The sequence below is a fragment of the Camellia sinensis genome, chromosome 1, assembly GCF_055761805.1.
Source record: "Camellia sinensis isolate YWXY chromosome 1, ASM5576180v1, whole genome shotgun sequence".
Classification (NCBI taxonomy): Eukaryota; Viridiplantae; Streptophyta; class Magnoliopsida; order Ericales; family Theaceae; genus Camellia; species Camellia sinensis.
The window spans coordinates 152,237,373-152,263,797 of record NC_138961.1 but is presented as its reverse complement, the minus strand read 5'-3'; the positions used below and the strand labels follow the sequence as shown (position 1 = coordinate 152,263,797).

The 26,425-nt window shown below is 36.3% G+C and overlaps 1 protein-coding gene, 1 long non-coding RNA gene and 1 pseudogene across 5 annotated transcripts; 1 reads left to right on the top strand and 2 right to left on the bottom strand.

The window, feature by feature from the left end:
- The first annotated feature begins 652 nt into the window (after positions 1 to 652).
- LOC114272863 (small RNA degrading nuclease 1) lies at positions 653 to 16,240 on the top strand. Of its 3 annotated transcripts, none has more exons than XM_082887363.1 (12): positions 653 to 884; positions 1,151 to 1,333; positions 1,427 to 1,516; positions 2,090 to 2,158; positions 11,166 to 11,303; positions 11,509 to 11,625; positions 11,790 to 11,862; positions 12,850 to 12,950; positions 13,429 to 13,563; positions 13,642 to 13,749; positions 14,994 to 15,098; positions 15,448 to 16,240. In XM_082887363.1, the coding sequence occupies exons 1-12, from the start codon at positions 852 to 854 to the stop codon at positions 15,799 to 15,801; spliced, it is 1,506 nt and encodes a 501-aa protein (XP_082743489.1). In that variant the 5' UTR covers positions 653 to 851; the 3' UTR covers positions 15,802 to 16,240. The 3 variants fall into 3 exon arrangements, with proteins under 3 accessions (XP_082743489.1, XP_082743492.1, XP_082743493.1); XM_082887366.1 differs by having other exon boundaries at positions 678 to 884; positions 1,463 to 1,516; XM_082887367.1 differs by lacking the exons at positions 653 to 884; positions 1,151 to 1,333; positions 1,427 to 1,516; positions 2,090 to 2,158 and adding an exon at positions 9,730 to 9,867.
- Positions 16,241 to 16,805: 565 nt separating this feature from the next.
- On the bottom strand, positions 16,806 to 18,488 carry LOC114272903 (uncharacterized). Its single transcript, XR_014340152.1, has 4 exons — positions 18,023 to 18,488; positions 17,753 to 17,884; positions 17,367 to 17,436; positions 16,806 to 17,101 (listed from the first exon to the last, which is right to left on the bottom strand). It is a non-coding gene; the product is annotated as an uncharacterized LOC114272903 (long non-coding RNA).
- A 1,875-nt stretch (positions 18,489 to 20,363) lies between these two features.
- Positions 20,364 to 25,638, bottom strand: LOC145789040 (phosphatidylinositol 3,4,5-trisphosphate 3-phosphatase and protein-tyrosine-phosphatase PTEN2A-like; annotated as a pseudogene). The gene is made up of 8 exons (XR_014340140.1): positions 24,567 to 25,638; positions 22,703 to 22,802; positions 22,555 to 22,611; positions 22,121 to 22,186; positions 21,353 to 21,530; positions 21,137 to 21,223; positions 20,993 to 21,057; positions 20,364 to 20,919 (listed from the first exon to the last, which is right to left on the bottom strand). The product of XR_014340140.1 is annotated as a phosphatidylinositol 3,4,5-trisphosphate 3-phosphatase and protein-tyrosine-phosphatase PTEN2A-like (transcript).
- Between the last annotated feature and the right edge of the window lie 787 nt (positions 25,639 to 26,425).

The following is a 26,425-nucleotide window of genomic DNA, read 5'->3' as shown; positions in this document are numbered from 1 at the left end:
ATTAAATATATTTAATAAAAATTTAAAATAAATAAAAACTAATTACCATGTTTAGTTATATTTTCAAATTATTATTTTTTAAATATAAAAATTAATTTGATGAAATAAACACACAAAAATCATATATTTTTGAAATTCTCAAAAACAATCTTCATTTCAAAAAAAAAAAAATATATAAAAATAATAACTTTTAATTTAATTTTATTAACCAAACGGGTTTATAATTTTTTTAAAGGAAATACATTTTTTTTTTCTATATTTGATTTACACCTATGCATAGATTGAATTTGTGTTTTAAAGAAAATAAAAAATTTACATCTACGCACAAAAGTCATTATTTTCATATATTTTTTTTTGGAATGAAGATTATTTTTGAGAATTTCAAAAATATATGATTTTTGTGTGTTTATTTTCATCAAAATAATTTTTAGATTTTAAAAATAATGCTTTGAAAGCATAACTAAATATAGTAATCACTTTTTATTTATTTTAAATTTTTATTAAATATATTTAATATTATAAAAATATATTATTTAATATTAGTCTTATTATAAAAATATATTTTTAGTGATATTAATTTTATAATAAAAATTATATATATATATATATATATATTATGAAAATAATATATATTATGAAAATAAAATAAAAAAGATTAAAATAGTTTTTATTTTTAGTTTTATTAGAAATGTGATAGAGAGAGAGAGTCTGATAGCTCAAAGCAGAAGCCCTAGCACAAGGCAGAAGCCCTAATTCAGCTTCCCGGCCTTTTTCATCTCTGTCTCTGTCTCTGTCTCTGTCTCTCTCTCTCTCTCTCTCTCTCTCTCTCTCACACACAGACACACACAGAGATGGATAAGATGATCGCCAACGTGGGGAAAGATGTAAGATGATTCTAAAGCTTTCACAATTTTCTTTTTTTGTAGTTAATCAACCTATTGCTAAAGGATTTAATAGTTTCTAGTAAAATTAATGAATTTTTTTTAGAAATTCAACTTAATTATTGAATATATATTACCAATTGTTGGTGCTGGAAAGGGAAATACTAGATAGATGTAGATCTAAAACCTTGATTTGCACTACTTGTGCAAATTGCTGCTCTCTCTCACTGAAGCTGGTGTTATCTGAAATAACACTTGAATGTTGTTAGGTTCTTGCTATGCTGGTCAAGGCGGCCCAGCAACAGGGGATGGAGGGCAGTGAAGGAGACTGGGAGGTGTTTTTAAGTAAGCATGACAAACTATTCGGGTCTAGAATACGTGATCCGAGAAAGAAGTCCGCTGTTACATTGGCTCGTTTTCTAAAGACATTTAGCCGAGAGGATGATTTAAAGGTTATTAATTGCACCAAAGTTGTTGCCTTGAAACTAATTTATGTGAAGAATCATTACGACCACGCTTGTGCTTGTGCTTGTGTTTGTTTGCAGTTTTTCGATAACAAAATGCACTGGTATTCTAAGCAGGATATACTTAGGAAATTCATAGAGGAATCCAGAGAAGTTGAATCCCCTGTGCAGGTTTGCTTTGATTTGATTAACATGTTTTTATTCAGTGTGTTTGTAAGCAAGCTGTAGTTTCATACTGGGATAACAATTATATATTTTTGATGAATGTAAAAGAATTACATATATGGATTGATTAGGAATACGTTATTTTTATTCTAGCTTCTTATTTATTTAATTTTTTTTAACAGCATGCCGTTGCTTGATTTTCCTCCTTAATCAATATTCTAGTCACAAGATTGTGATGTCTCTAGCTTTGAGTTTCATTTATGTTGTAAATTAAATGCACATTTCTGTCTTGTTCTCAGTTTAACCACATTAATATTAATTTGTCTGACTGATTCAGTATTATGCTCTTGCGTGTTGTGTTTTCGTAAAATGTTTGAAAAGATTTTTCAGCACTAGTTTCAAAATGCATCATTAATCCGAAATCACTTACTGGTGTTTTCTACTTTTTCTCTCAGAATTCTTCGTCTTGTTTGTATTGTAAGGCGGGCTGTTTGTATTACAAATTTGTTAAGCTTTACGTATCTTACTTGTAATTCAATTGAGTATGATCCTTATTAAGTTGCTGTTGTGGCAGTGCAGATGCTGGTTCGCTTAACTCTTGAACACCCACAATACCCATTGGATTATTCATTTCCGTCACATGAGGAGGTTTGCTGTCAATTTTGTTCCTTTTTCTTTTCTTTTCTTTTTTCTATTTATTTTCATATATTGCAAAATACCCATTAGATTATTCATTTCCGTCACATGAGGAGGTTTGCTGTCAATTTTGTTCCTTTTTCTTTTCTGTTTTTTGCTATTTATTTTCATATATTGCAAAATACCCATTAGATTATTCATTTCTGTCACATGAGGAGGTTTGCTGTCAATTTTGTTCCTTTTTCTTTTCTTTTTTTTTTGCTATTTATTTTCATATATTGCAAAAATTTCTGAGTCACCCCTTGCTTGGTAGTGATGATTGTACTTTTGTATCTTCTAGTTCTAGGCATGGTCCAATATTAGCAATTTATTGTTATAAATACTCTCTTCTATGTCTAGCTAAAGGTAAATTCAAAATTACTCAACTATGCCTTGTACCAATTATGCAGGCTGCGTCACTCAAATTCTGTTTTAGAATTTACTATGCATGGCCTCGGAGTAATTTTATAGCTATCTATCATCATGAAATCACTGCCTTCAATGACGAACTCTTGCATGCAACTTTTACGCTTGGTTTTCCCTTCTATAGAACTAAAAGAAAAGTCGTCATGGATTTGAAATTACTTTTTAATCAATTGGGTGATTTCAATGAGACTTGTTTTGTTACCACCTTTTGGAATAATTGGTATATAATCTACTGATTCTTTTTTTGCATTTGATAAGTATCCCTTCTCCTATTGTATATGTCATTTCTAGGTGTTATAGTTTATAACTGTGCATCAGATTGGGCTATTGGCTGACCCCATTTGATGGGACTTAAGGCTTGGTTTGGTTTATCAGATTGGGCTATTGCATTTGCAGCTGGTTCTCTTCTTTACTAAGAAAATTCCTTGCTTTTTGTGCAATAGCAGGGAGAGACATTATTTGAATATTGAATTTATTAAGAAGTATATGTTACAAATATTGGTTGTTTTGTACTTTCTGGTGCCAAGAGAATTAGTATACTATTTTTTTTTGCCGATGATGACACAATAATGAGTGGAAAGACCAATTCAAATTTTGCGAGATATACGGTTACTCCTTGGTGAAAATGCAATTGGTATCTATGATCGTGCATGTACTGAAGGAAACAACTCCAGCAGATATCATATGGAGCATGGTCCAGAAGTAGCCCCTGTTGTCCCTTTAAATATATTTGAAAACAGTTAGTCTTAATTTGCTGCATGCTCGTCTATTGCAATTTGAAGAAACGAGACTAAATTCTGTGGGCTAATTATAAATATTCAATGTTTTTTTGGGGGTGAGAATCTGTCTTATTGATCTTGTTTGTTTCATGTCATCTCCAGTTTATGAGAATTAGGGTTGCAAATGAACTGAGCGGTTCACGAACAGGCTCGAAGCCAAGCTCAAGGTCGAATAAGCTCGGCTCGTTTGTCTTTATTTAAATTAAATAATAAATATATTATTTATATATTAAATAATATAAATAATATTTTTTATTTAAATAATATAAGTAATATTAAAAAAATCTCATTGAGCCAAGTTGAGCCGAGCTCGAATTTCATTAATATTAATGAGTCGAGCCGATTCGAGCTTGAGTCTAGTTACTTAACAAGGCGAGCTCGAGCTCAATAAACGAGCTTGATAAGCAAACGAGCCAAGCTCAAGCTCAGTAAAGCTCGGCTCGGCTCGGCTCGGCTCGTTTGCAGCCCTAGTGAGAATTCCCTTAACACTAACCCGACCTATTTATAAAAGTGTTAACCTAATTACGACCTGCATGCCATGATTAATGTGCACATCCTATTTGTTACGTACTAGGAAGCACGGACACTTCTAAGAATGTGACGTATCCGTGTCGTGTCCATATCGGATACCGACACTCTCTGGATACTCTTAGGACACATGTCCAACACTCTTCAAAATGTGTCCTATTTTTAAAGGCCCGGACACTCTTTGGATTCTTGGAGGACACACGTGTCTGTTGCTTAAACACACGTGTCTATCGATTAGACACATGTGAAACTAATTATAAGTTTGAACAAAACAACTTAAGATACAATAATCAAACAAAAATCATATAAATTTATAGGAATTAATGTTGCATTACATTTTTTTATTATCTTTAAATGATATATTCATATATATAACATATAATAAATATATAAAATTATATATTTCATGCGTGTCCCCTGCGTGTCGTGTCCTGCATTTTTTGAAAATTAGCGTGTCGGCATGTCCGTGTCGTGTCACGTGTCCGTATCCATGCTTCTTAGGTTATGTATACATGTTTAGTCCATTAACAAGAATAAACACATATATTCATCAACATCTACAATGACTATATGATATCCGTAAAAATAACTCAAAAATTCATGAGTAATCCACAAAAGTAGAAGTAAAATCTCACAAATAGTCAAATAGATAAACACAATTAGCTAAATTAGTATCCAAAACCAGTATGACTTCCAATAATAAAAAGTAAAAACCCAAAAAAAACTAACACAGAAAATTAACTCATAATTAACTCCAAGAACTTGTACACTAGCACCTTCAAACGGGTTGGACATATCAAATTCAAGTTATGTAGGTTTGACACTAACCCAATTTGCTCTTTTTTTTTTTTTGGGTGTGCACGCTATTGTATTGTGTCACTTTTGAGGTTCATGTTTCATGAGTAATCCACAAAAGTAGAAGTTGAAATAATCTCACAAATAGGTGTAAACATAGGAGCCATTGTTAGAAACCATGGAAGGAGGAGGGTGGAAACCAGTGTTTCGGAGAAAACCAGTGGGATATCAGCAAGCTAGTTTAAGGGGACCAGGAATGTTCACTGTTTTTGTGGACAACTTACCAGAATCAATGGAACCAAGAGGTCTGTTCAATCTATTTAGCAACTATGGAGTGGTGATGGATGTGTTTATTCCGAAGAAAAGAAGGAAAGTTTTGGGAACAAGATTTGGGTTCGTTAGATATGATTTTCAGGTTGCAGCAAGTATGGCAGTTCAAAAAACTGAAGGGTTGTGGTGTGATGATAAGGAACTGAAGGTACGAATAGCTGTGTACGGAAGTAAAGCTCAGAATCTGAAGATGCAGGAGTTAAGAAAGGAGAGTAATAGTGCCACCAAACAGAGGGTGCAATGGAAAACAACAGAGGGGGTAAAGGTCAGAACTCTTATGCAGATGCTATACGCTGGTTAAAAAGAGATATCAACAGGATATCTATTCAGGCTGAAGAGATTCGTAATGGTTGGCTCTATGAGAGTCTAGTAGTACAGCTAAAAGCATTCTTTATCTTTGCTGATTTTAAAAAGGAGTGTAGTAAAAGAGGGTTAAAGGATGTGAATGTCAGAGATGGGGGGGGGGGGGGGGGGGGGGGTTGGGAGGGGGTAGATGTACGCTGCTAACTTTCAAGTCTGTGGAACAAATGAAGGAATGGAAAGAAAGATTGAAGGAATGGATATATGAGTGGTGCATAGCAATGGAGGAATGGGAAAAGGGGAGAATGATTGAAAGTGAAAGGTGTGTTTGGTTATTATGCTCTGGCATACCTTTTAATCTGTGGAACAGAAGAACTTTTAACGACATTGGGGGAGTTTGGGGGGAAGTAGTTCAGCTTGATGAGGATATAAACAACCCAGTCTCTTTTCAATGGGGTAATGTAAGGATAATCACAAAAAGCAGAGAGTTCATCAACAAAGTGGTAACACTTGAATGCAAAGGGAACTACTATCCAGTTAGAGTGTGTGAAGAGATAGGCTTCCCAATAGGGATGACCACAAGGTTAGGCAGTGCTCAGATTAAGGAGGATATGAATTCAAATTCCTACAGTAGGCAGGATATGTTATCCGGCACCATTGAAGGTCGGAGGGAACCAGCAAAGGAAGGTGAAGGTGGTGATGATGTGTCACTTAGTGCTGAAGTGGTAAGCAGGGTTAAGGACACAGTGGAGGGGGGAAAATCTGAGCTGGAAGGAAGGGGAAGCATGGGGGCAGCATCATCATTAAGGCCAACAGATGAAGGCTTGGAAAACTCAAAAGCTGGGGGCTCTGGCAATGTTGGAATGCTGAAGTTTGGGGAAAGCCCAAGGGAAAAGGTGGCTGGAAGCATTCAAAATATTGATGCCAATATTTTCACTCCAGGATTTATGAAAAGCTTGAGTGGGCTGGAAATGGAGAGGCCCAAGATTAATTTACAAGTAGTGTTGAAGGGAGTCCAGGGTGAAGCAAATCAAAGTAGGCCCAATGACCATTCCTGGTCAAACTTGAGTGATTATGTAGCCCAAACTCAGTTCAATCGAGTAGGCTCATCAGCAGCCTTGAAGGATGGAGAAAGCAGCTGTGTAAAGGTTAAAAGAAGGGTTATCAGTAGAAAAAGGGGAAATAAGGGGAGAGAAAGAGGAGTTTTGTTAAAAGGTAAGTCACTGCCTTCACAAAGGGGAAGAGTGCTGCCGCAGAGCTTTGACAGAGGTGCTATTTTCAGAGCCACTGCAGCAGCTCTTTCCAATTCTTTATCAATTAAAAGTGAGTCAAGTAGTAGAAGCAGAAGATTGATTAAGGAAGCTAAGGCAACAGTCCAGATGGGGCAGTCACTTGGCATAAATTTTGAAGGGAAAGAAGTTGAAGCTATAGAAAAAATTGTTAAGATGGAAAGCAAGGATTTGGAAAAGATTGAAGGCAGGGGAATGGCTGTTGATGCCTAAATAGCTGATACAGGGGTGCAGGTGTAACATATGGTTCCTTATGAAGATAATGACATGGAATGTAAGAGGTCTCAGAAGACCAGAAAAAAGGAGGAAGATAAAGGTAATGATAAAAGAGGGTGGAGTGGACATAGTCTTATTACAAGAAACCAAGAGAGGTAGCATGGAGAAAGAGTTCATTAAGCTGACGTGGCCATTTGAGAAGATGGAGTTCATGGGAGTAGATGCTGAAGGTACTGCAGGTGGTTTGCTATGCATGTGGAATCCGGATAGATTCAGACTTAAGGAGTGTTGCAGCTCAAGAAATTTTGTCCTGCTTTCAGGAATTGCTGGTGTGGGTTTTGATTTGAATGCACTATAGTTAATATTTATGCCCCAAATGTACTTAAAAGGAGGTTCTTATGGGATTCACTGGGTAGATTAAAAACCCATTATTCTAATCCTTGGTGTTTGGGTGGAGACTTTAATGAAATTAGGTATATCAGTGAAAGAAAGGGATGCTCAAGAAGGGAGAGAGGTATGAATGATTTTAATGGGTTAATTGATCAGTTAAACCTAGTGGACCTGCCTATGATGGGTAGAAGTTTTACTTGGTGCATTGCTCAAGATGGGGATAGATGGAGTAGGATAGATAGGTTCCTCTTGGATAATAGGTGGTTAGAGGAATATTCATTTAAGCAAAACCAATATGACTTCCATTAATAAAAAGTAAAAACCCAAAAAAAATTGACACAAAAAATTAACTCATAATTAACTCCAAGAACTTGTACCCTAGCACCTTCAAACGGGTTAGACACATCAAATTCAAGTTATGTAGGTTTGACACTAACCCAATTTGCTTTTTTCTTTTTTTGGGTGTGCACGCTATTGTATTGTGTCACTTTTGAGGTTCATACTAATGTTTCAGTGTCCAGGGTTTGGAGTGATATCCTTCATCTTGTTGAAAAAAGACCTGCTTTGGTTGAATTTTATCTATCAAACCTTCAACTATCAGTAGGGAATGGGGGTAGAATTCATTTTTGGAAGGATAAGTGGTTCAACAATGTATGCCTGAAGGAGGAGTTTCCTCGATTGTATAGCTTATCAAAGGAGAAAGATAGCACTATTCAGCAGATTTACCAGAGGAGGGGACAATCTTATGAGAGTGGAATTTAATTTTTAGAAGACCATTGCTAGCATGGGAAGAAGAGGAGGTATTAAGATTGCATGACTTACTCAGGGAAGCACCTACTGTGTCTTTGGGGGCTGAGGACTCATATAACTGGCTGGCCAATCCGGAAGGATCATTTACAGTAGCAGCAGTATGGAATTGGTGGATGTATTCCAAAGGTCCAACAATTAGTGTTACTAAGGTACTGTGGAAAAATCTTGCTCCACCCAAGGTAAAATTCTGTGGATGGTTGGCTTGGAGAGGTAGACTTAAAACTGCAGCTGTTTTAAAAAATCTGGGAGTGTTAAATGAGGAATCAGATGTATTGTGCCTGTTTTGTAAATCTGAGGAGGAATCAGTCCATCATCTCTTGTTGTTTTGCCCTTTTGCTTGGAAAGTTTGGACTGATAAGATGCAATGGTGGGGTCTGGTGTGGGTTTTACCTGGCTCAGTTGAGGATTTATTGCTTTGGTGGTCAGGAGTCAAATTCAACCAGATTGTCCTGAGAATGTGGAGAGTGGTACCTTTAACTGTTATGTGGTCTTTATGGAAAGCTAGGAATGAATGTCTTTTTAGTGGCAAACCAGTTGAGTGGAATGAATTAACAGAGTTGGTGAAGGTAAGGGTAGCACTTTGGAGTAAAATGAATATAGACGGGATGCTATACTCAGTGCACCAGATGGTCACTAATTTGCATCAGATCAAGGATTGTGTTGGGAGGAGACGGTTGCTTCTGGGTTGATGTAAGTTGGTTGTGATAGTTTATGGATGGGAGCCTTGCTGAACTCTGCTTTTGCCTTTTGTGTTGGCTGGCTGAATGGTGATGTTCTACTTTTGTCTTCTGTGTTGGCTGGCTGTCTTCTGTTTTTTGCTGTTGTTTTGCTGCTGTCTTCTGTGTTGGTGATTTTACAAAATGTGGTTGAATTCTCAACTTAATTGAGATGAGCTGAGTAGTTAACATACAAATCTTTGAAGATTGAAGTCTATGCAAATGAAGCAGCACCAGTTTGGGTTGGGCCCTGGTTCTTGGTTTTGTTCAGAATCTGTTGGGTGAAGTTGTGTATCGGAATTGGAGGTTGAATGCTATGGTTTAAGTCTGGTGCCTTGCAACAGATTAGTTGTTTTGTTTGGATCTGATCTGTTCTGATCTAGTTGAGCTGATCTGACCTGTCCTGATCTGATCTGTTTTGTTCAATCTGGTTTCTTTCTGTGTCTAATGCTGATATGTTGCATTGTGGTCTGATCTGTTGTCTAGGTGCTCTGCGTACTGTGGAGCTCTCTGGTGTGCCCTGCATCTGGTCTGATTTCTTGTTTGTCCAATTGGCTATTGGCTGTTGCTGCTGGGGTTGATCTTCTTGGCAGATTGGGGTTGTTTGTCTGGGGGGTTTCCTTTTGACCTGTTCTGATCTGGTTGAGCTGATCTTGTTCTGTTCAATCTGTTTTATTTCTGTGACTAATGCTGGTCTTTTGCTCTTGAATGGTGGTGTATGGATTGATCTGAATCGTTTGTCATCATCAGTGGGCCTGCAACAGAAGCTTGTGTAGGTGCATTGTTTATCACCATCAGCTGGATCTCTTTTTGAGTCTTGGTTGGTTTGTTGATTGGAAGTGCTGTTGGGTGGAGTTCATGGTAAAAGGGTGAATGGCGTTTTAGTGTTTTTTGGGTGTTTTCATGCTGGACTGTTATGCTCAGGTCTGTGATGGTCTCTGGCCTGTGATGGTTGTGCTGGTGTAGCTTTGGTTTGGTCTGTTTTTATCGTTGGTTTCTTACCAACTCTGGGGTGCTAGCAAATGATAGGATGGGCTTTATGGTGCCAACATAGTTTGGATGATTTAGCTCATTGTGATGCTTTTGCACTCCCCTTTATTGATGTAATTTGCTTTGTACTTTGCTCTTGTTTCTTGCATCAATAAAGTTTCTTTTTGCCGATCAAAAAAAGAAATAATCTCACAAATAGTCAAATAGATAAAAAGTCTCAATCAACACAATTAGCCAAATTAATATTCCAAACCAGTATGACTTTCAATAATAAAAAGTAAAATCATAATTAAAAACTAACACAAAAAATTAACTCATAACTAACTCCAAGAATTGCTACAATAGCACCTTCAAACGGGTTAGACATGTCAAATTCGAGTTATGTAGGTTTGATACTAACTCAATTTGCTTTTATTTTTTGGGTGTGCGCGCTATCGTATTGTGTCACTTTTGAGGTTCATGTTGTTAACTAGTCAACCCTAACTGGCCAACTTCGTATCTGGTTCATGTAGTGTCAAAAATTCCAACCCGAGTTTTTTTCATGTCCAACATAAATTCTGTGCAAAGTGAAAGCATATGTCCAAGTAAGTTCATTTGTTACAAACCAACAAATAAGAGGTGCCCTATTTGCTTGTATTTAATGGAATTTAAATTCTTTCCAATTTTGTTAATTGACAGTTTCTACTCTCAAGCCTTGTTTGAGAACATACTATTTAAGTGACTTTAAAATATGAGGTAAAAGAAATTAGTATGTTTGGAATGATTTTTTAGTTTTTTATGAAAAGATGTGCAAAAAGTAGAGGGACAATAGAATCTTTGACTTTTTTTTTTTGGAAAGCCAACAAGAAGTTTTATTAAAGAAGAAAGAGAGGAGGACAAGAAGTCCTCATACAATGAACAAGAACCCAATCAAAATAAAAACATCTATCAAAAAAACAAAGAAAGAGAAAACAAGAAAATCCATACAGTAGAGGTTGCAAATAGCAAACCAATCCCTAGAAATCAAGAAAAGTGAAACTCCTTTAAACGGAGGAGACACAAAAGCCGAAAATGAAGCCAAAAAACCAGCCCTATCCCACAAAGAATCTACTGCAGCCTCCTTTCCATCAAAGATCCTTGAATTCCTTTCCCGCCAAATAATCCAGAAAATAGCACAAACAATACAGGACGACAAGGTTTTGGCTTTCTTAGAGCTGCCGAACCCATCAAACTTAACGAGAAGCATATGTGTGCAATCCCATGGTATATGTTATTGGTTTTTTAGTTTTTTTAGCGACTTTTTGACTTTTAGGGTAAAACAGTGAGTTACCAAACGAGGCAAGTAAACAATGAAGGTTTCTTTTAGTTTTTTGATTTCCTTTATAGTTGATTTTTTTATGTTAATTGATTTGTGTTGTCTTCTTAACTTCAGGGATGGTTGAGAATGAAGCTCAGTACAAATCAGATAAAGAAATTTCCAAAAATGCTTGCCGTTGATTGTGAGATGGTTCTCTGTGAAGATGGCACTGAAGCTCTGGTGCGGGTTTGTGCTGTTGGGCGCAATCTACAGGTACTGTTTGAGTTTGTTTTCAAATTTTTGTGCAGCATGACTTCGTAATACCTCCCTCTCTCCTCACGCATAGAAACACAGGTGCAAAAGAATTACCTATGTTGCAACTAGTTTGACAATTTTAGACGTCTCAGAGGTCTCAATTGAACAATTTTCTTTTCACTTCCCAAGTTGATGTTGTGTTTTGGAATTTGGAGTTTTTCAGGTCAAACTCAACGAACTTGTAAATCCGAATAAAGCAGTTGCAGACTATAGGAGTGATATTACTGGGGTCAGTGCAGAAGATTTGGATGGAGTTACTTGTTCATTGGCTAATGTACAGGTAATATGTGGTTAGTTTTTGAAGTAAATTGCAAACAGCACAGCCAAAAATATAATTAGGTAAAAGTTTAATATATAAATAACTAAAAATCATTTGAAATATAAAATAACTAAATGAATAAAAGTTAGTTGGCATTTGAATGTCTTTCTCTGGTGAATTTATAGGAATCAATGAAGAAGCTTTTACGGGATGGAAAAACAATATTAATTGGCCACAGTTTGAACAATGATCTAAAAGGTAAGCTAAGTTGTATGATTAAATATTAATTTTCCTTATAAATATTTCTATTTGCATGACAGTTGAAATAAGTATTATTCTTCGTTAATATCGTTATCCCATGTATTTGTTTGCCATTTGGCTACTAGCTGTCGGCTGATTTTAATTTCTTACATTTGTTTTTGGAATTGCACATTTGTGATTTGAATCGTATGATTCAATACAATTCAGGAGGTGATTGATAAAAACAGGTTGCATGAATCGTAAATCTCGATGAATCGTAGAACTAAATCACTGAATCGATCAATTCATTGAATTCGATTTTTGGCCCCTTTTTGTTTTGTGTTTTTTGCTGGAAGAGGGTTCGAAACAATCTTTTTAAGGTCTTTAGGGTTATTATATTCCATCCTTTGTCTCTCCCTCCCTCCCTCCCTCCCTCTCTCAAAGACTCAAATCCTAGGGAAGAAAAACTCTTTTTTTCTCTCTACTATAATCTACGCTTACATATTTAACTTTATTCAATTTTTTGCACTTACGAAAGGAATATTTTGAGGGCGTTAATTGAGTATTTTTACAAAGTTTGAAGATTTGGGAAATTGAGTTATTGTTGCTGCGAAATTTAGAGTTTGGGTTTGTTTGCTTTCTTTATTAAAAATAATTGATAAAAAATATATAAAAGGGAAAAGAAAAGGTTGTGATCTTACATGGGACCATTGTACCAATGATCCCACTTCCCGTCATCGAAGCGTCTTACCTATTAGAGCCTTTTTCATTGATTTATGTCTAAATTTTCATATATATAATATATTTTTAATATCTAATGCAATAGATATATTTTTCTATGTAAATTAGAAATTATGACCAAATATTTATGATTCACAACTTGATTTGACTCACAATCTGAAAAAGACAATTTCGATTTACCATTTGACAACTATTCTTACACCAAGCTTGTGCTATTTACTACTGATAGCTTTGAATAATATTTTCTCGATTTTTTACTTACAGCTCTAAAGTTAGATCATGGAAGAGTGATTGACACCGCTTTGATCTTCAAACACGGGGATGAGGCTAATTTCCGAAGACCTTCTTTGAATAACCTGTGCAAGGCAAGTTGTTAATCATGCACACATGCATGTCTCTTTGTGCATGTGGTATTGATGTCATATTTGTTTTTATTTTACAAACTTGTCAAACCTATCATTTACACCTGGCTAGTCTCTCTCTCTCTCTGCACATGCCTCTTACAAATGTACTGTGGCAATTGTTTTTTGCAACCTATTTAAGTACCAAATTCCTTGAATAATTTTCTAGGCATTGTTAAAGTACAATATTCTTTTTCTATTTTTATTCATAATTCCATTTTTTTTTTTTTTTTTTTTTTTTGGATTTGTCATTTTTTTGCCTGGATGGGTTGGTCTCTTCAGAACACCAGTGGACTATTCTCTATATTTCCTTGTTTACTGTCTCATTGGTTCATCATTACATTAGTGTTCCTAGATTCTGCAATTTCTGCGTTCCCTTAGTTGGCTAGTAGCTATGTAGATCAGTATGCATAGTTGAATTGTTCTGTCAATTGTTTCACAGGCTGTGTTGGGATATGAAGTCAGGAAGGAGGGTGCTCCCCACAATTGTCTAGATGATGCAACTGCTGCAATGAAACTAGTTCTGGCCAAGATAGAGTCTGGATTTGACAATGCTATACCGCTGGTTCATGAGGGTGTAAGTTTCGAAATTTAAGTCCTGCTTGCTTCCGAACGAATATAAGAACGTCAATTCATTGTATCTTTGACCTTGTAGGTGCCTGAGATCAAAAAGTCAAAGCTACTTCTCCACGGGATACCAGTCAATGTGCCCGGTGAAGAATTACATAAAATTATTCCTGGAGACTTTACAATTGAGATCAGGGTCAGAATATCTATAACCGTTGTTTTAATTTATTGTGTGGATGAGATTGATTAGTGGAACCCGGTAATACGTATTCCATGCATGTTACCTTGCCCATATGTTGGGACTATTGTTTATGTTCCTGCAAAGACCTCAGTACTATGCATTAGAAATTGATCCTGGGATTAGGATATCTGTTGACTGGGAAATATTGTTGACCTATTGCGAGATTTTCATTGCAATGAACTGCACAATGATAGTATTGGGTCTGTCTTAAGGTTGTGTTGGCTAGGTGAATCAACCTTTCCTCATAATCGAGAAGCGGAATTAGCCCTTGGGCAACTTGAGAGATTCTGCTTATTTACCTTTCTGCATAAGCTGATTTAAGCAGAAGTTCCATGTATAAGTTGGAGCAAACATGCAAGAATAATTTAAGCTAAAAGTTACCTGTTTTAAGCTGTACCAAACAGCTACGTTGAACTACTTAAAGATTTTCATTTAATGTTTAGGGGTTTTGACAGTTTGCCCCCAAAAAGATGCTCAAAAGTGTAGCTGTCCCCCTAAAATATTTATTTGAACAATTTGTTCTTTGAAAATGTTTAAAACTGCAATTGGCCCTCTAAAACTTCCCTTAGTTAGGGGGACATTACTACAGTTGATTTAAATTTAGTGGCAATTTGCTTCAATTAATCATTTAGGGGGTCAATTGCACCTTGAACATTTTCCAGGGACAATTTGCTCAAATTGATCTTTTGAGAGACCAAATCACACTTGAGCATACAGTTGTTAAAAGCTCTTAATTTGATTTAATTTTTTTGCTGCATCATTATGTGAACTGACAAGAAATTGACAATGTAAGAATAATTCTCAAGGATGAGATCTTTCTTGCCTGAAGGGTGGCCCATATCCTACAAATATTTGAAAAAATAGATGGTGGGCCATCATCTTTTGCAGTGACCATAACTTAACGTAGACGAACAATAATATTTGTTCTATACATCATGAAAGGTTTCATAAGGTAATTGCTTATGCAAAATGTGAATATTGAGCTTGAAGGGAAAGGTCAATTTTGTTTTTGGATAAGCATCCAATTAAGTGCTTTTAATGATGTTATGAACTTATGACAGCATAAGGTAATGTATGCAACACAATGACACACACACACACTCTCTCTCTCTCTTAATATTAAAATTTAAGTATATTCTAGGCTCTTTTTTTCCCTGTTCATTATTGAAAGGCTGATGTGGTGAATGATTTGGTGGCAGCCCAACAAAAAGGCTGGAGGAAAGAAGTATTCTGCCTTTGCCAATTTTAAGAATCAAGAAGAGGCAAATCAAGCATTTGAAAATATCGATGGATACCGAGAAAAGGTATTTCCCGGATGAGAATTTCTCTATATCTTGCACAACTTCTACTATCTGGAAAAGGTGGCCCGTGTATGTAGCTATATGTATATCCTTACTTTCCCTTGAAAGCAACTACTGAAGCTAACCCTGATGTAACATAGCTTTGCTAGTTTAGAGTTAAAACTTCATCTCATCTCTAACACAAAGGTATTCTTCTTTGTTTAGGTGTGAAAACCTAATACTCCTGTAACTAGTGCCTTTGGTCTGTAATTCATTAGTGCCATCTCTATACAACATTTTCCTGTGATTTTTATTGATAAACTATCTCATGCATAGGAATTAAATTTTGAATTTTGTTGATGCCTTGTGTTAGGACTCGTACGGACTACCACAGAAATGCGTTTCATTCCAATATGATTCCGGATCGATGGATAGCTTTTGTGTTCGTAAAATGACAAGTGAGGATTTTCTTGGCCAAGTTTCATCGAGGAAAAGATCATTCCAAGTTGAGGAGACCACCACAAGCGAGTCCAAGAAGTTGAAGTCAGGTCAGGAAGCTGGAGAGCAGACTAAGGCAGGGTCAAACCTTTGTGATGGTCACTTGAAGGAGATTGAAAGACTGAAGCAAGAACTGAGACAGAGGGATGAGGAAATCTCTGACTTGAACAAGATCATAGTTGCTCTTACAAGGAAACAAGGACTTTTCTCTACAGTGTTGGATGCTTAAAAGAGTGCCTTTTAATTGTTGGCATTTTTGGCTGTTGGCAGGTGAGTTTGGCTGGAGAGTAACCCAGGGATGGTGATTATGACTCTGCTGCTGAATTTTAAATGAGATTCGGAGGGATAAAATGTAGTGGTTGTGGTTGGATTGCATTGGTGGCATGGCATCATTTTGGGTACGACTTTACTGCTTGTGTTTGGAATTTTTGGTGCCGATGGAACCAAAGGGTCTTTGCTACTGACACTCCGTGCCAAGAAGCACGTCATTAACTATTTCATATTTTTTTATTTTTCGTTCTCTTCACTATTTGTAATGAACTCTCTATTTGTTTGAACTATGGGGATTCTGTCTAGTATAAAATAGCAATATGAACTGATAGTCCTGGTGTTAGGATGTACTGTTTAATCATTTTGATGATTATGGAAACTTCTAGAATTGTCTGGCAGCTTGTTCAAGTCATGGTTAATTGCCCATCGTTTTGCTCGTGTTTTAACAAATGGTTATGCAATAAGTCCAGTGGACAAATATTTGGAGACCTTAATTTGTGTCATTCATTTGTGTTGATCTTATCCTTCCAGCAAGATTGAATGGTAATGACAGCAGTGTTTTTTCAGTTCTTATGTTATTATGAGTTGTATGAGAAAATTAATTTTCTTGCAAATTTCACCATTTTCCTACTGAACATTTTTATTTTTATTTTTATTTTATTTTATTTTTTTTTCACTTTTTACCATTTTCTTTTTAACCGAGCCTAACATAGTAGTACAAGCAGCAAAAGCCTCTGAGTTTTCATTACAGAACTCTCAGAACAAATTTTTAATACAATGAAATAGTTGGGTGCAAGGTCAAACTGTTATGATCTATGCTAACTTGCAAAGAGGAGAGTCAATGTGACCAAAAAATATAAACGAAAATACTTTCCCACCGAAAGCGGAAGAATAAAGAAACAAAAGTGAAAAGTTGTTTCCAAATTGTTCAACTACAAGAGTTTGGAACACAAATGTACTCGCTAGATGAATCTCAATGGTACTTCACTCTCTTTCAAAATCTTCATCATCTCCAAAAGTAAAAACAGAAGCATCAGCTGCCATTGCCTTGATGTCGTCACTCATCCTTCCCGACTCCAATCTCCCAGCCCCATCAATTTTCGTTTCATTGGACGCATTACTCTGCCTGGACTCCTTGCTGAGTGACAGCCGTCATTTGATGATCCACTCTTGGGCCAGATTCAAGATGTGCAGGAGGTCCAGCTCCAGAGTCTGCTCGAGCTTGACTACTCTTTGAAGACACGGTTTCCTCTCCATCACTGTCAGAGAATACATCATCATCATTATCTTGGTTTTCAGAAACATTACTAAAAAGCAAAACACAGTCAGTGAACCTCGGATCTGAGTGAATAAAAGCTAAAAAGCAAGTGACAAGAGGGAGAAAAGATCTACTGTTAATACGTCTACTTCTCTCACATTTAAACAATACATATAAAGAAGAAAAAACTTCACAGATATGCTGTGGAAAATATCATAACGGAACATGAACTGAAAGTGTCACAACATAAAGGGTGCACTATTTACCTTGTCAAACCCATCAAGATCCAAATCGTATATCACAATTCTGTTTTCCATCATTGTTGTATTCAACCAACTGAAAAAATAAAAAGAAAAAAGAAAAAATGAATGAATGAAATGTAAAATCTGCATTCCTAGTAGAAATTGAGGCCTTGGAAAGAACCTAATGGTTTGCATATCAATTTCTTCTGACAAAGAGAGCGATATTCATAGTGACACTTGAAATGACTAGGGAAAATCTGCATACTCATTCATTGGTGGACAAAGTTGATAAATGAACCTAAAGATTTATCTTTCCTTGGCATTCTAGGCATATCTGGATCGAAATTATATGCTATTTATGGTTAAGAATGCAAGTAACGGAAACAAAAGAAGAAAGAAGGTCTAGAGACCAGTAGAAATCTCCTTGGCGGTCATGAAAATGGAGCTTGAAATCCCCACTCAACTCTGTCAGACTAGGTTCCCCCGGTAGAGCAAAGACCACAATCCCCTTTTTTTGGTGCACAGATCCAAAAATCTACCGGCTGCAAAAATGAAACATATGTATAAGTTGGGACACATGAGCAAACAAAATAATACATTACTAAAAAGATATTAACAAATCAATCCAAAAATTCACTCACTATGAAAAAAAAAAAAAATGGAATTGAAAGAATATTTACCATTAGATCCTTCGTTTTTGGATGTTTTTTCGTTGAGAATAGAATTCCCGTATAGTAGCCGAAGAAGAAGAAGAAGAAGAAGAAGTGAAACAGTAAAAATGACATATTGTGAATAGCCTTTTCAACAGTGACATCAGAGTTCAAATTTCTTTAGTAGATTTTCAGTTTATTTTTAGTTTCTTTTCAGTTAAAATCCAAAAAGAGAAACAAACAAACACATCAAAACTAGAATGACAACTAAACTCGGATTTTAAGCCAATGAAACTCTTATTTCAAAGATAAATCTCATCTCACCTTCAGGCTTAACAGCAATAAATCATGCATTCACAAGACAACTTTGAAAAAGTGACATATAAAATAAACATGGCAAAGTGTAGGTACATAAAACGGTCCAGGCTTCAAAAAGTTCCCCAATAAATAGTCAAACTCAGCCTTTCAGGACTTAGCCAACAAAAAAAAAAAAAAAAAACAACAACAAACACGGAGGAAGAAGACGAACTGCAAACTCATTTTATTCATATCGGGCCTCACCCCGATCATCATTTTACACAAAAAAAAAAAAAAAAAAAAAAAAAAAAAAAAAAATACAAAAATACAAAACAACCACAGTGGGATTTTTCTTTTCCCTTCTCTTTTCTACTGCAGGTCTCTTCTTCTTACTTTTATCTTGGGTGTCCCGTGCCAGTCCGGTCTCCGTGTTTCCTTGTCCACTGAGCACGTTCACTCCCCCATACTCCTCCACTGCAGCATATGGAGGACCTCCAAATCGGAACATCACGGTGGCCTTCCGCTTCAGCTCCTTGTTTTCTGCCCTTAGCACGCTTATCTCTGCTCGCACATCCTTATACATGCGTTGGAGCAGAGCCAGCTGGGAGTTTAAATGCTGCACCTCATTTGTCCTACTCTGCAGCCGGTTCGACAAATTTGTGACCGCCGTCATGCTTTCCACACATGCCTTCAAAGTATACTGATTGACCTCCACATCCGACTGCACTGCCATTCTTTGCTCCACAGACCGCATCGGAAAGTTCAACGGAGCAAACTCCGGGGCGCTTGGTTGAGGTTCCAGTGCCACCGCACCCGTTATCTCTCTTGTTGACTCATTGAGGTCGGGAAAGAGAGTGAGTAGACCTCGGGATGAGGATGCCGTATTCTGGATAGCTGAACGGGAAGAAGAGGCCATTTTTCTGGGCAACAGAGTGTTACAGCGTATTACAGAGTTTCTCTCTCAGCACAACAGTGTTACAGCCTCTCTCTCTCAGCACAACGAAGAGTTTTACAGAGGATTTCGCAGTTTTTTTGCTTCTGCCTCGGCCTCAGGCTCTGTCATGGTTAAATAGCCGAGGCAGCCACGCGCATCGCGCGCCTCTTGCCGCCCGACACACTGGCACGCCTTTTCATGGCACATCTTTTGATAAAATGGACACGCCTTTTGATGGCACACCTTTTGATGAATTGGGCACGCTTTTTGATGGCACGCCTTTTTGACAACTTTGGGCACACCTTTTGAGGGTGCAACTTTTTCAGGGGTCCGACAAGACTCTGTAAACTGTCCCGACATTGATTCCGGTTAAGCTCCTTTATGGGTCCGACAAGACTCTGTAAACTGTCCCGACATTGATTCCGGTTAGCTCCTTTATGGGTCCGACAAGACTCTGTAAACTGTCCCGACATAGATTCCGGTTAGTTTCTACAAGGGTCCGACAAGACTCTGTAAACTGTCCCGACATTGATTCCGGTTAGTTTCTACAAGGGTCCAGCAAGACTCCGTAAACTGTCACAACATTGTCTTCTACAACGGTCCGACATGACCCCATAAACTGTCTTCTACAACGGTCCGACATGACCCCATAAACTGTCTTCTACAACGGTCCGACATGACCCCATAAACTGTCTTCTACCACGGTCCGACATGACCCCATAAACTGTCTTCTACATCGGTCTGACACCACCATACAGTGTCCTCTACAACGTTATGACACCCCATACAGTGTCTTCACCAACGGTCTGACACGACCATACAGTGTCTCCTATCCTTTTTTATTTTTATGTATTTTCTTGTTTTGTTACTCTCTCCAAACTCAAGTTGGTTAGTTTCTCTCCTCCTTGAGTTTGCGGGGGGCTGTTAGAATTTCCCATCTTTACCTTCACCTACTCCACTACACACTCCACTTCACCTACCTCCACTTCACCACACACTCCACTTCACCTAACCCACTATCACCTCCACTACACCTACTACCACATTTTCTTCTATATATAGATTGTATAGGAATTGTAATTAATCAATCATCATGTATCTATCAATCAATCAATAAATACATAAATTCTTACAATTAGTTTCAAAGCTGTCTCTAATTCATTAGCCTAAAATATCTCTCCCTAAATCCCAGTGTGGACTCCAAGTTGAATAAAAAATAATTCCAGTTCTTTATTTATTTATTAAATAAATAATAAATAACTGGACTCTCTTTTGGGTTTTGAATCTTAACTAGCTTCTTCCTCGTCTCCATATATTGATCTACCATGTCACCCCCTATGCTTGAAACATAACTACGTAAAAATCAAGTGCTTAGGGAAAGATGAGAGCAAAAAACAGTAGTAAAAAGCTCTTGAAAACAAATATACAAACAACAATTGCAAAATAAATTATGACAACTTGTTGGATTGTAGCCAAAGCAACACAAAGGCACCCAAAGTGAAATTTGCCAACCGATAATGGACCTATAAAATAAATATAAGACTAATTATTTCTTTAGATTTAAATGTCATTGGCACTTGGGAAGAAAAGAATGAGTAGGAAGGGATGTCATGGATTACCGTTATGATCAGTTATAGTGATGGAAGGCCTAATCCAGTATGTGCAGTTGACGAGCCGAAATCCCCTAAGCATGCACCTACAAAGAGTAACTTTAGTACATTCTCAAAGATCAAAATGACAAATTTAGGGAAAGATTATTAGAAGAGTACCTACGTCCAGGTTGATTTACACCATTGACATATGTTAAAAGGTGCTCAAAGTACTTTACATATCTCTGGAAAAATAAAAAAATAGGATAAGTAATTAAAGAAATGTAATGTAATTACAAGATTCAATCAAAGTAGTTGACTAACAATTTGGCTTGGAAGAATTAGACCCTTTCCATCTAGGCATCGTTTCTGGTTATAGTACTCAATGCACTCCTCAGATGTTGGGAAGAACTGTAGAAGGAAGCAAAACAGGGTAATAACAATGTTATAAAAATGGTGACACATAGAACTACTACGAATAACAATTTTCCATCTAAACATAAGAACAGCATCTTCATGCTTCTGACTTGTAAATCTCACCTTAAGAAAGAGGAGGAGGCTAGAGATCATTAATCCTGTCCTTGCCATACCGGCTTTACAATGAACAACTACAACATTCAGAATGTCCTCCATTAGCCATGTGTAAGCACTTTGACAAAACAGAGTTATGAGTTCAATCGGGGGGGCAATTATGGTCATCAAATGGGAAAGATGCACCCTGGAAAACACACAGGCAAATAAAACAAGGAAGAAGTTATAAAATCACTTTCCTCCTGTTTTGTCCAAAAAAGAGAAGGGGGGGGGGGGGGGGGGGGGGGGGCGCTGTTTGCTTCGCTTAGCAGCAACACAAGGACACTCCTAAATTTTAGTTTGGAATAACTTATGTTCTTTGTTTTTAAGCACCAATATGAGGATCTAGTTTCCAATAATATGGAAAAATCTTCAATTTCATAACCATATATATATAAAAGTAGGGAATCAAACACTTTTTTATGGAATTGGGAAACTTGATACAAATGCTTCAAAAAGAAATTTAATGTGCATTGTACAAGATAACAAGCTGCAACATAATCAGATCAGTATTCGAGACAATTCAGAACTTGGTCTGATTTAGGAGCAATGAGACCAGCTTACTGATAATGAACAAAAAAATGAAACAACTAAGCATTGTTATTCAACACAATGGGCATGCTAAAAAGCTAAACTTTGGAGCTCTAGGATTCACCACTATTGATATTTAGTTAAGGCTACAATTGGTTTTGAATACAGTGAAAATGCTCAAAAGATAAATGATGGTGAAAATCGCACGTTCCCTTCAAATAATGAAGCATCGTACAATCTCTCTGAACAAAGATTGTATACTTTGCATTTTCCCTGCATATAAAAGGTTAATTGTAGATATCAGGAATTCCGAGTAAATAACAAATGATATATGCAGTGAAAACGAGCCCACAAACATCAAAAAGCGCATTCATTCGAATGGCATTATCCACTGAAGATAGAAAGGGGTATTGACCATGACATCATAGCAGCAGGCTGAGGAAGTAGAAAGCTCAAAAATACCAAATGCAATAAAACCACAGATCCATCCAAGAAATTCAGGACCATATCCATAACAATATTATGAACTTGAGGAACACCCTTGGTCACAAACAGCCCTTCTATAATTGTCACAAGAATCCTAACCCAAAGTCAAATAATGTCAAAACATACTACTTTTGAATTCAAATTTAGATGTTTACCTTATGATGAGTTTCAAAAAACTTGATCACTTCTTCCATGTGATTGCGATAGAAACCCTGCATCAAATTTCTAAGACAGTATTAATATAAAATTATATACTTGTCAATAATCAGATTAAATCTGACATGAGCCATATTGTTTGTTTACCTCAACAAATCCAAAAAATCCAGATCATATCACCAGCAGGAAATCCCATAGCAATTATATTCTCAGTTATATAAGTCATATCTAGATCAAATCCTCCTTCCTGAAAACCAGGGCATTATCAAGTTGGATCTCATCAGTGACATCTTAATTGAAAAGGAGTTATATTAAGCAAAGAAGTAATATAGACCATTGAGAAAATGCATGAAATGATTTACTTTAATGTTATAATGCTATTTGATTACACAAAACAAAAGTAGGGGTGCAACTCGGGCGGGCTCAACCCGAGTAACCCGAGCCCAGCCCGAGTTTTTTTAGGGCTTGGGCAACTATATCTTGTAATCTGGACGGGCTTGGGTAGATTTTTGATGCCCGAATTGCAATTCGGGCCGGGCTTGGGCAGAACCAATGGCCAACCCGAGCAACCCGAACCCGAATTCAATTTAATATATTATATAAATTATATAATATATAATATATAATATATATATAATTTAATAAATTATGTAATATATATAAATTAAGTAAAAGAGTTAGTCTTAATTTTTATTTTTATTTTTATTTTTGGTTAGTCTTCTATTAAGTAAAAGAATTAGTCTTAATTTCTATTTTTTATTTATTTTTGGTTAGTTTTCTACCATCAGATTAGCATCTTTTATGTCTACCCTTAGATCTACCTACAGGTTTCTGAACTCGGGCAATTCGGGCAATTCAGGCAACCCGAGTTCAAAATACAAAGCTTGGGCCGGGCTTGGGCAACAATGTTCGGGTTCATGGTCGGGCTTGGGCGGGCTTGGGCAGTGTCAAATACAATTCGGGTCGGGCTTGGGCAGACCCCCAACCCGACCGAACCCGCCCGAGTTGCACCCCTACACAAAAGTGACAAAACACCATTAAAAAAACAAAGAACTTAAAATCTTCAGAATTGAAAAATTTGAAGTATGCCATATAATTTGTGGATAGAATCAATCTGTGGCATCTTAAAACCCAAAATTGTAATGTATCAAGCCAACAACAATGAAAGATCACATCTATTTCTAAGCATATTAAATGGCCATCATGTCAAAATATTGGCTTGTTGTAAAGCTAATATCTTTAAAATGCTTGTAGAGCTTTGCTTACCAAGGTCAAAATGTTAGCTTACTGTTGGTTAAAGATAACAAACTGTACTGTAGCTTAAGATGAATAAATGCTACATTTACTTTAATTCTGTATTGAGAATTTTTAAAGTGTTGTCCAGTCTTGAGGTCAAGTTAAACAAGAGTTCCATTGTAAGGATTAATTTTGCTCAAGACAGATCGTTTGGGCTTGCAGGGCTATTGGGGTAATTCCATATTTACCTATCAAGTATCCAGCCAACCAAGATGGTGGAATGCGGGATGCTAGAGTTGTTTCATCACTTGAAAGGGTAATTTATTTTGACAGTCATATGCTGGCAAAGCAGGATTATTACTGACAATGACATGAGAAATTACTTCATTAGATACAATTTCAAAAAATATAATAGTTCTTTTGGGTTAAAGGATCACATATTTCTTTTTGTAACATTTCAGTTGGAAGTAGTTTTTCAATCAACTAATTTGTTTATAGATCAAAACAAGGTAAAGCCGACAGTAAGATCCAAGACAAGTTCCCATCATTATATATACATATATATACAAATAAAGATACAATTACCCATGTGAATAACACAAAATATTAAGCACGGATTACAGACAACTATTCGAACAAGGTGACTGGTGATGACTACCTAAACAGTTCATGGGCATATATGAAACAGGAAGAGTAATTTTATTAATAAAAAATCTTAACTGAAGTTCAGAAAAAATATTTTATAATCTCAGCACTAGTGTCATTAGTAAGCTACCTGATATCTCCTTTTGTTTTGAGAGACAATATGGCGTGCATTAACTTGGACTGCTTTCACTGCACTAAGAAAGGAGTCAACAAAACCTTTCATCAATGATTCTAAAACACTTGATTGTGCAGTTGTTGAGGTGCCTTCAGCTCCCTCACTTTTCCCAGAAGCTTTTGCAGGTAAATGCAATCCCATACTACTGGCAAGACGAGCAAAGGTAGACTTCGCAGCATTTCCAGTCTGTGAATCCTCTTGCCCTGGCTGTGGAAGTTTAATATTTTTGGCCCAAGATGAAATGCTAGAAGTAGGTAGCCTAGAAGATGAGCCATCTGCAGAACTATCTTGCCCAGAGACAGCTGGAGCAGAAGCTTTATCACCAGAGGCTTTACCAGGATGCAGAGATGATGAATCAGAAATTTCTGAATTCATTCTGCTAACAAAACATATGTGGTCTGAAAATTGGTCCAAATATGTCCAAATATGAGGCCCAATTAAACAGCAGGAAAACAGATCACTGTGCTCAAGTTGGAACTAGAAGTCCACTTGAAGTATAAATTAAAACTAAACATAGAAGAACTACACATGTTACACCTGGTTCAGTAAAAATAAGAACTACATGTTTCATGAAGAAGATTATTTATGAGATCTGCATTGATCGCCATAACATAGAATGCAAGTTTAGTGGTTGATGATTAATTATTGCATGCCCCAAGTAACAAATTATGGGTTGCCTTGTCCAAGACACACCGACACTAACAGTATGTAGACATCCAAACATGTCCTATTTTTTTTAAATTTTTGTTGAACCGGACATGTTTTGGACACTTGGGGGCCATATGTGTTCACCACTTGAGCGCACATAAACCACATTGCAAGTTTGAAGAAAATATCTTGCAAAGTTGTGATTTACTTATTAAATAAAAACAATGTGAATTTATACCAATTAATCCCTCCTTATTTGTACTTTTAAATTTAAGAATTCTAAAGCCCAAACCTTCCAATCATACTTCTTTTTTAATACGTAGAATATGGAAAATGATTTCTTACTATTGTGATATAATAGGATGCAAATGTATTTGTAATGTTAAAAACTAAAAAAAACAATAGTTATTTTATGACTTTTCCCTTCCCTTCCCTTTGCAAATCCCTCCTCAAATTTATGATCCAAACACAATCGTTAAAAAAAAAAATATTATTATTGGTGTGTTGTGTCATCATCTTGACTTTTTTAAAAGTTTCCATTTCAACGTGTACATATCATGCCGGTTTTGTGTCTCGTGTCATGCGCCATAAAATTGATTGCACATCCTTTGGAAAGAATCCAACTACATGCTAGCTTAAATATGTTTAGTTACGTGATTTAATCATGTGCTATTGACAATGATACACCATGTGTTAACTTGGGTTTCATATTTTCGTTAGTACATTTAAAAGGGCATGCATTGGTCTATTGCTCCTATATCTCCAACTTGTTCTTTTTCTTTAAATACCATGTCTTAAATTGCCACAGTTCATGAATAATAATAACAACATTCCAAAATCCATTAACACCGAAATAAATAAATAAATAATGTACAGACTTGTAGGCGCAGAGTATTCTGAATCAATGTCTTCAGTGGATGTTGGTTTTCCACAATGCACACCATAGCCTGACAAAAAAGACTTAATTTGTTTGACAACAAACAATACACTTACAATGTCAATGCATTTGAGGAATGCTGAGTTATGCATTTGGAATTAGATACAATTACGATAACGAGTGTTCTTGCAAATGTAAATGGCGGTGAGATCTAGCACAATCGCATGAATTTAAAGATCAAATCAATCACAAATCGCATAGCGAATTGAATATATATATATATATATAT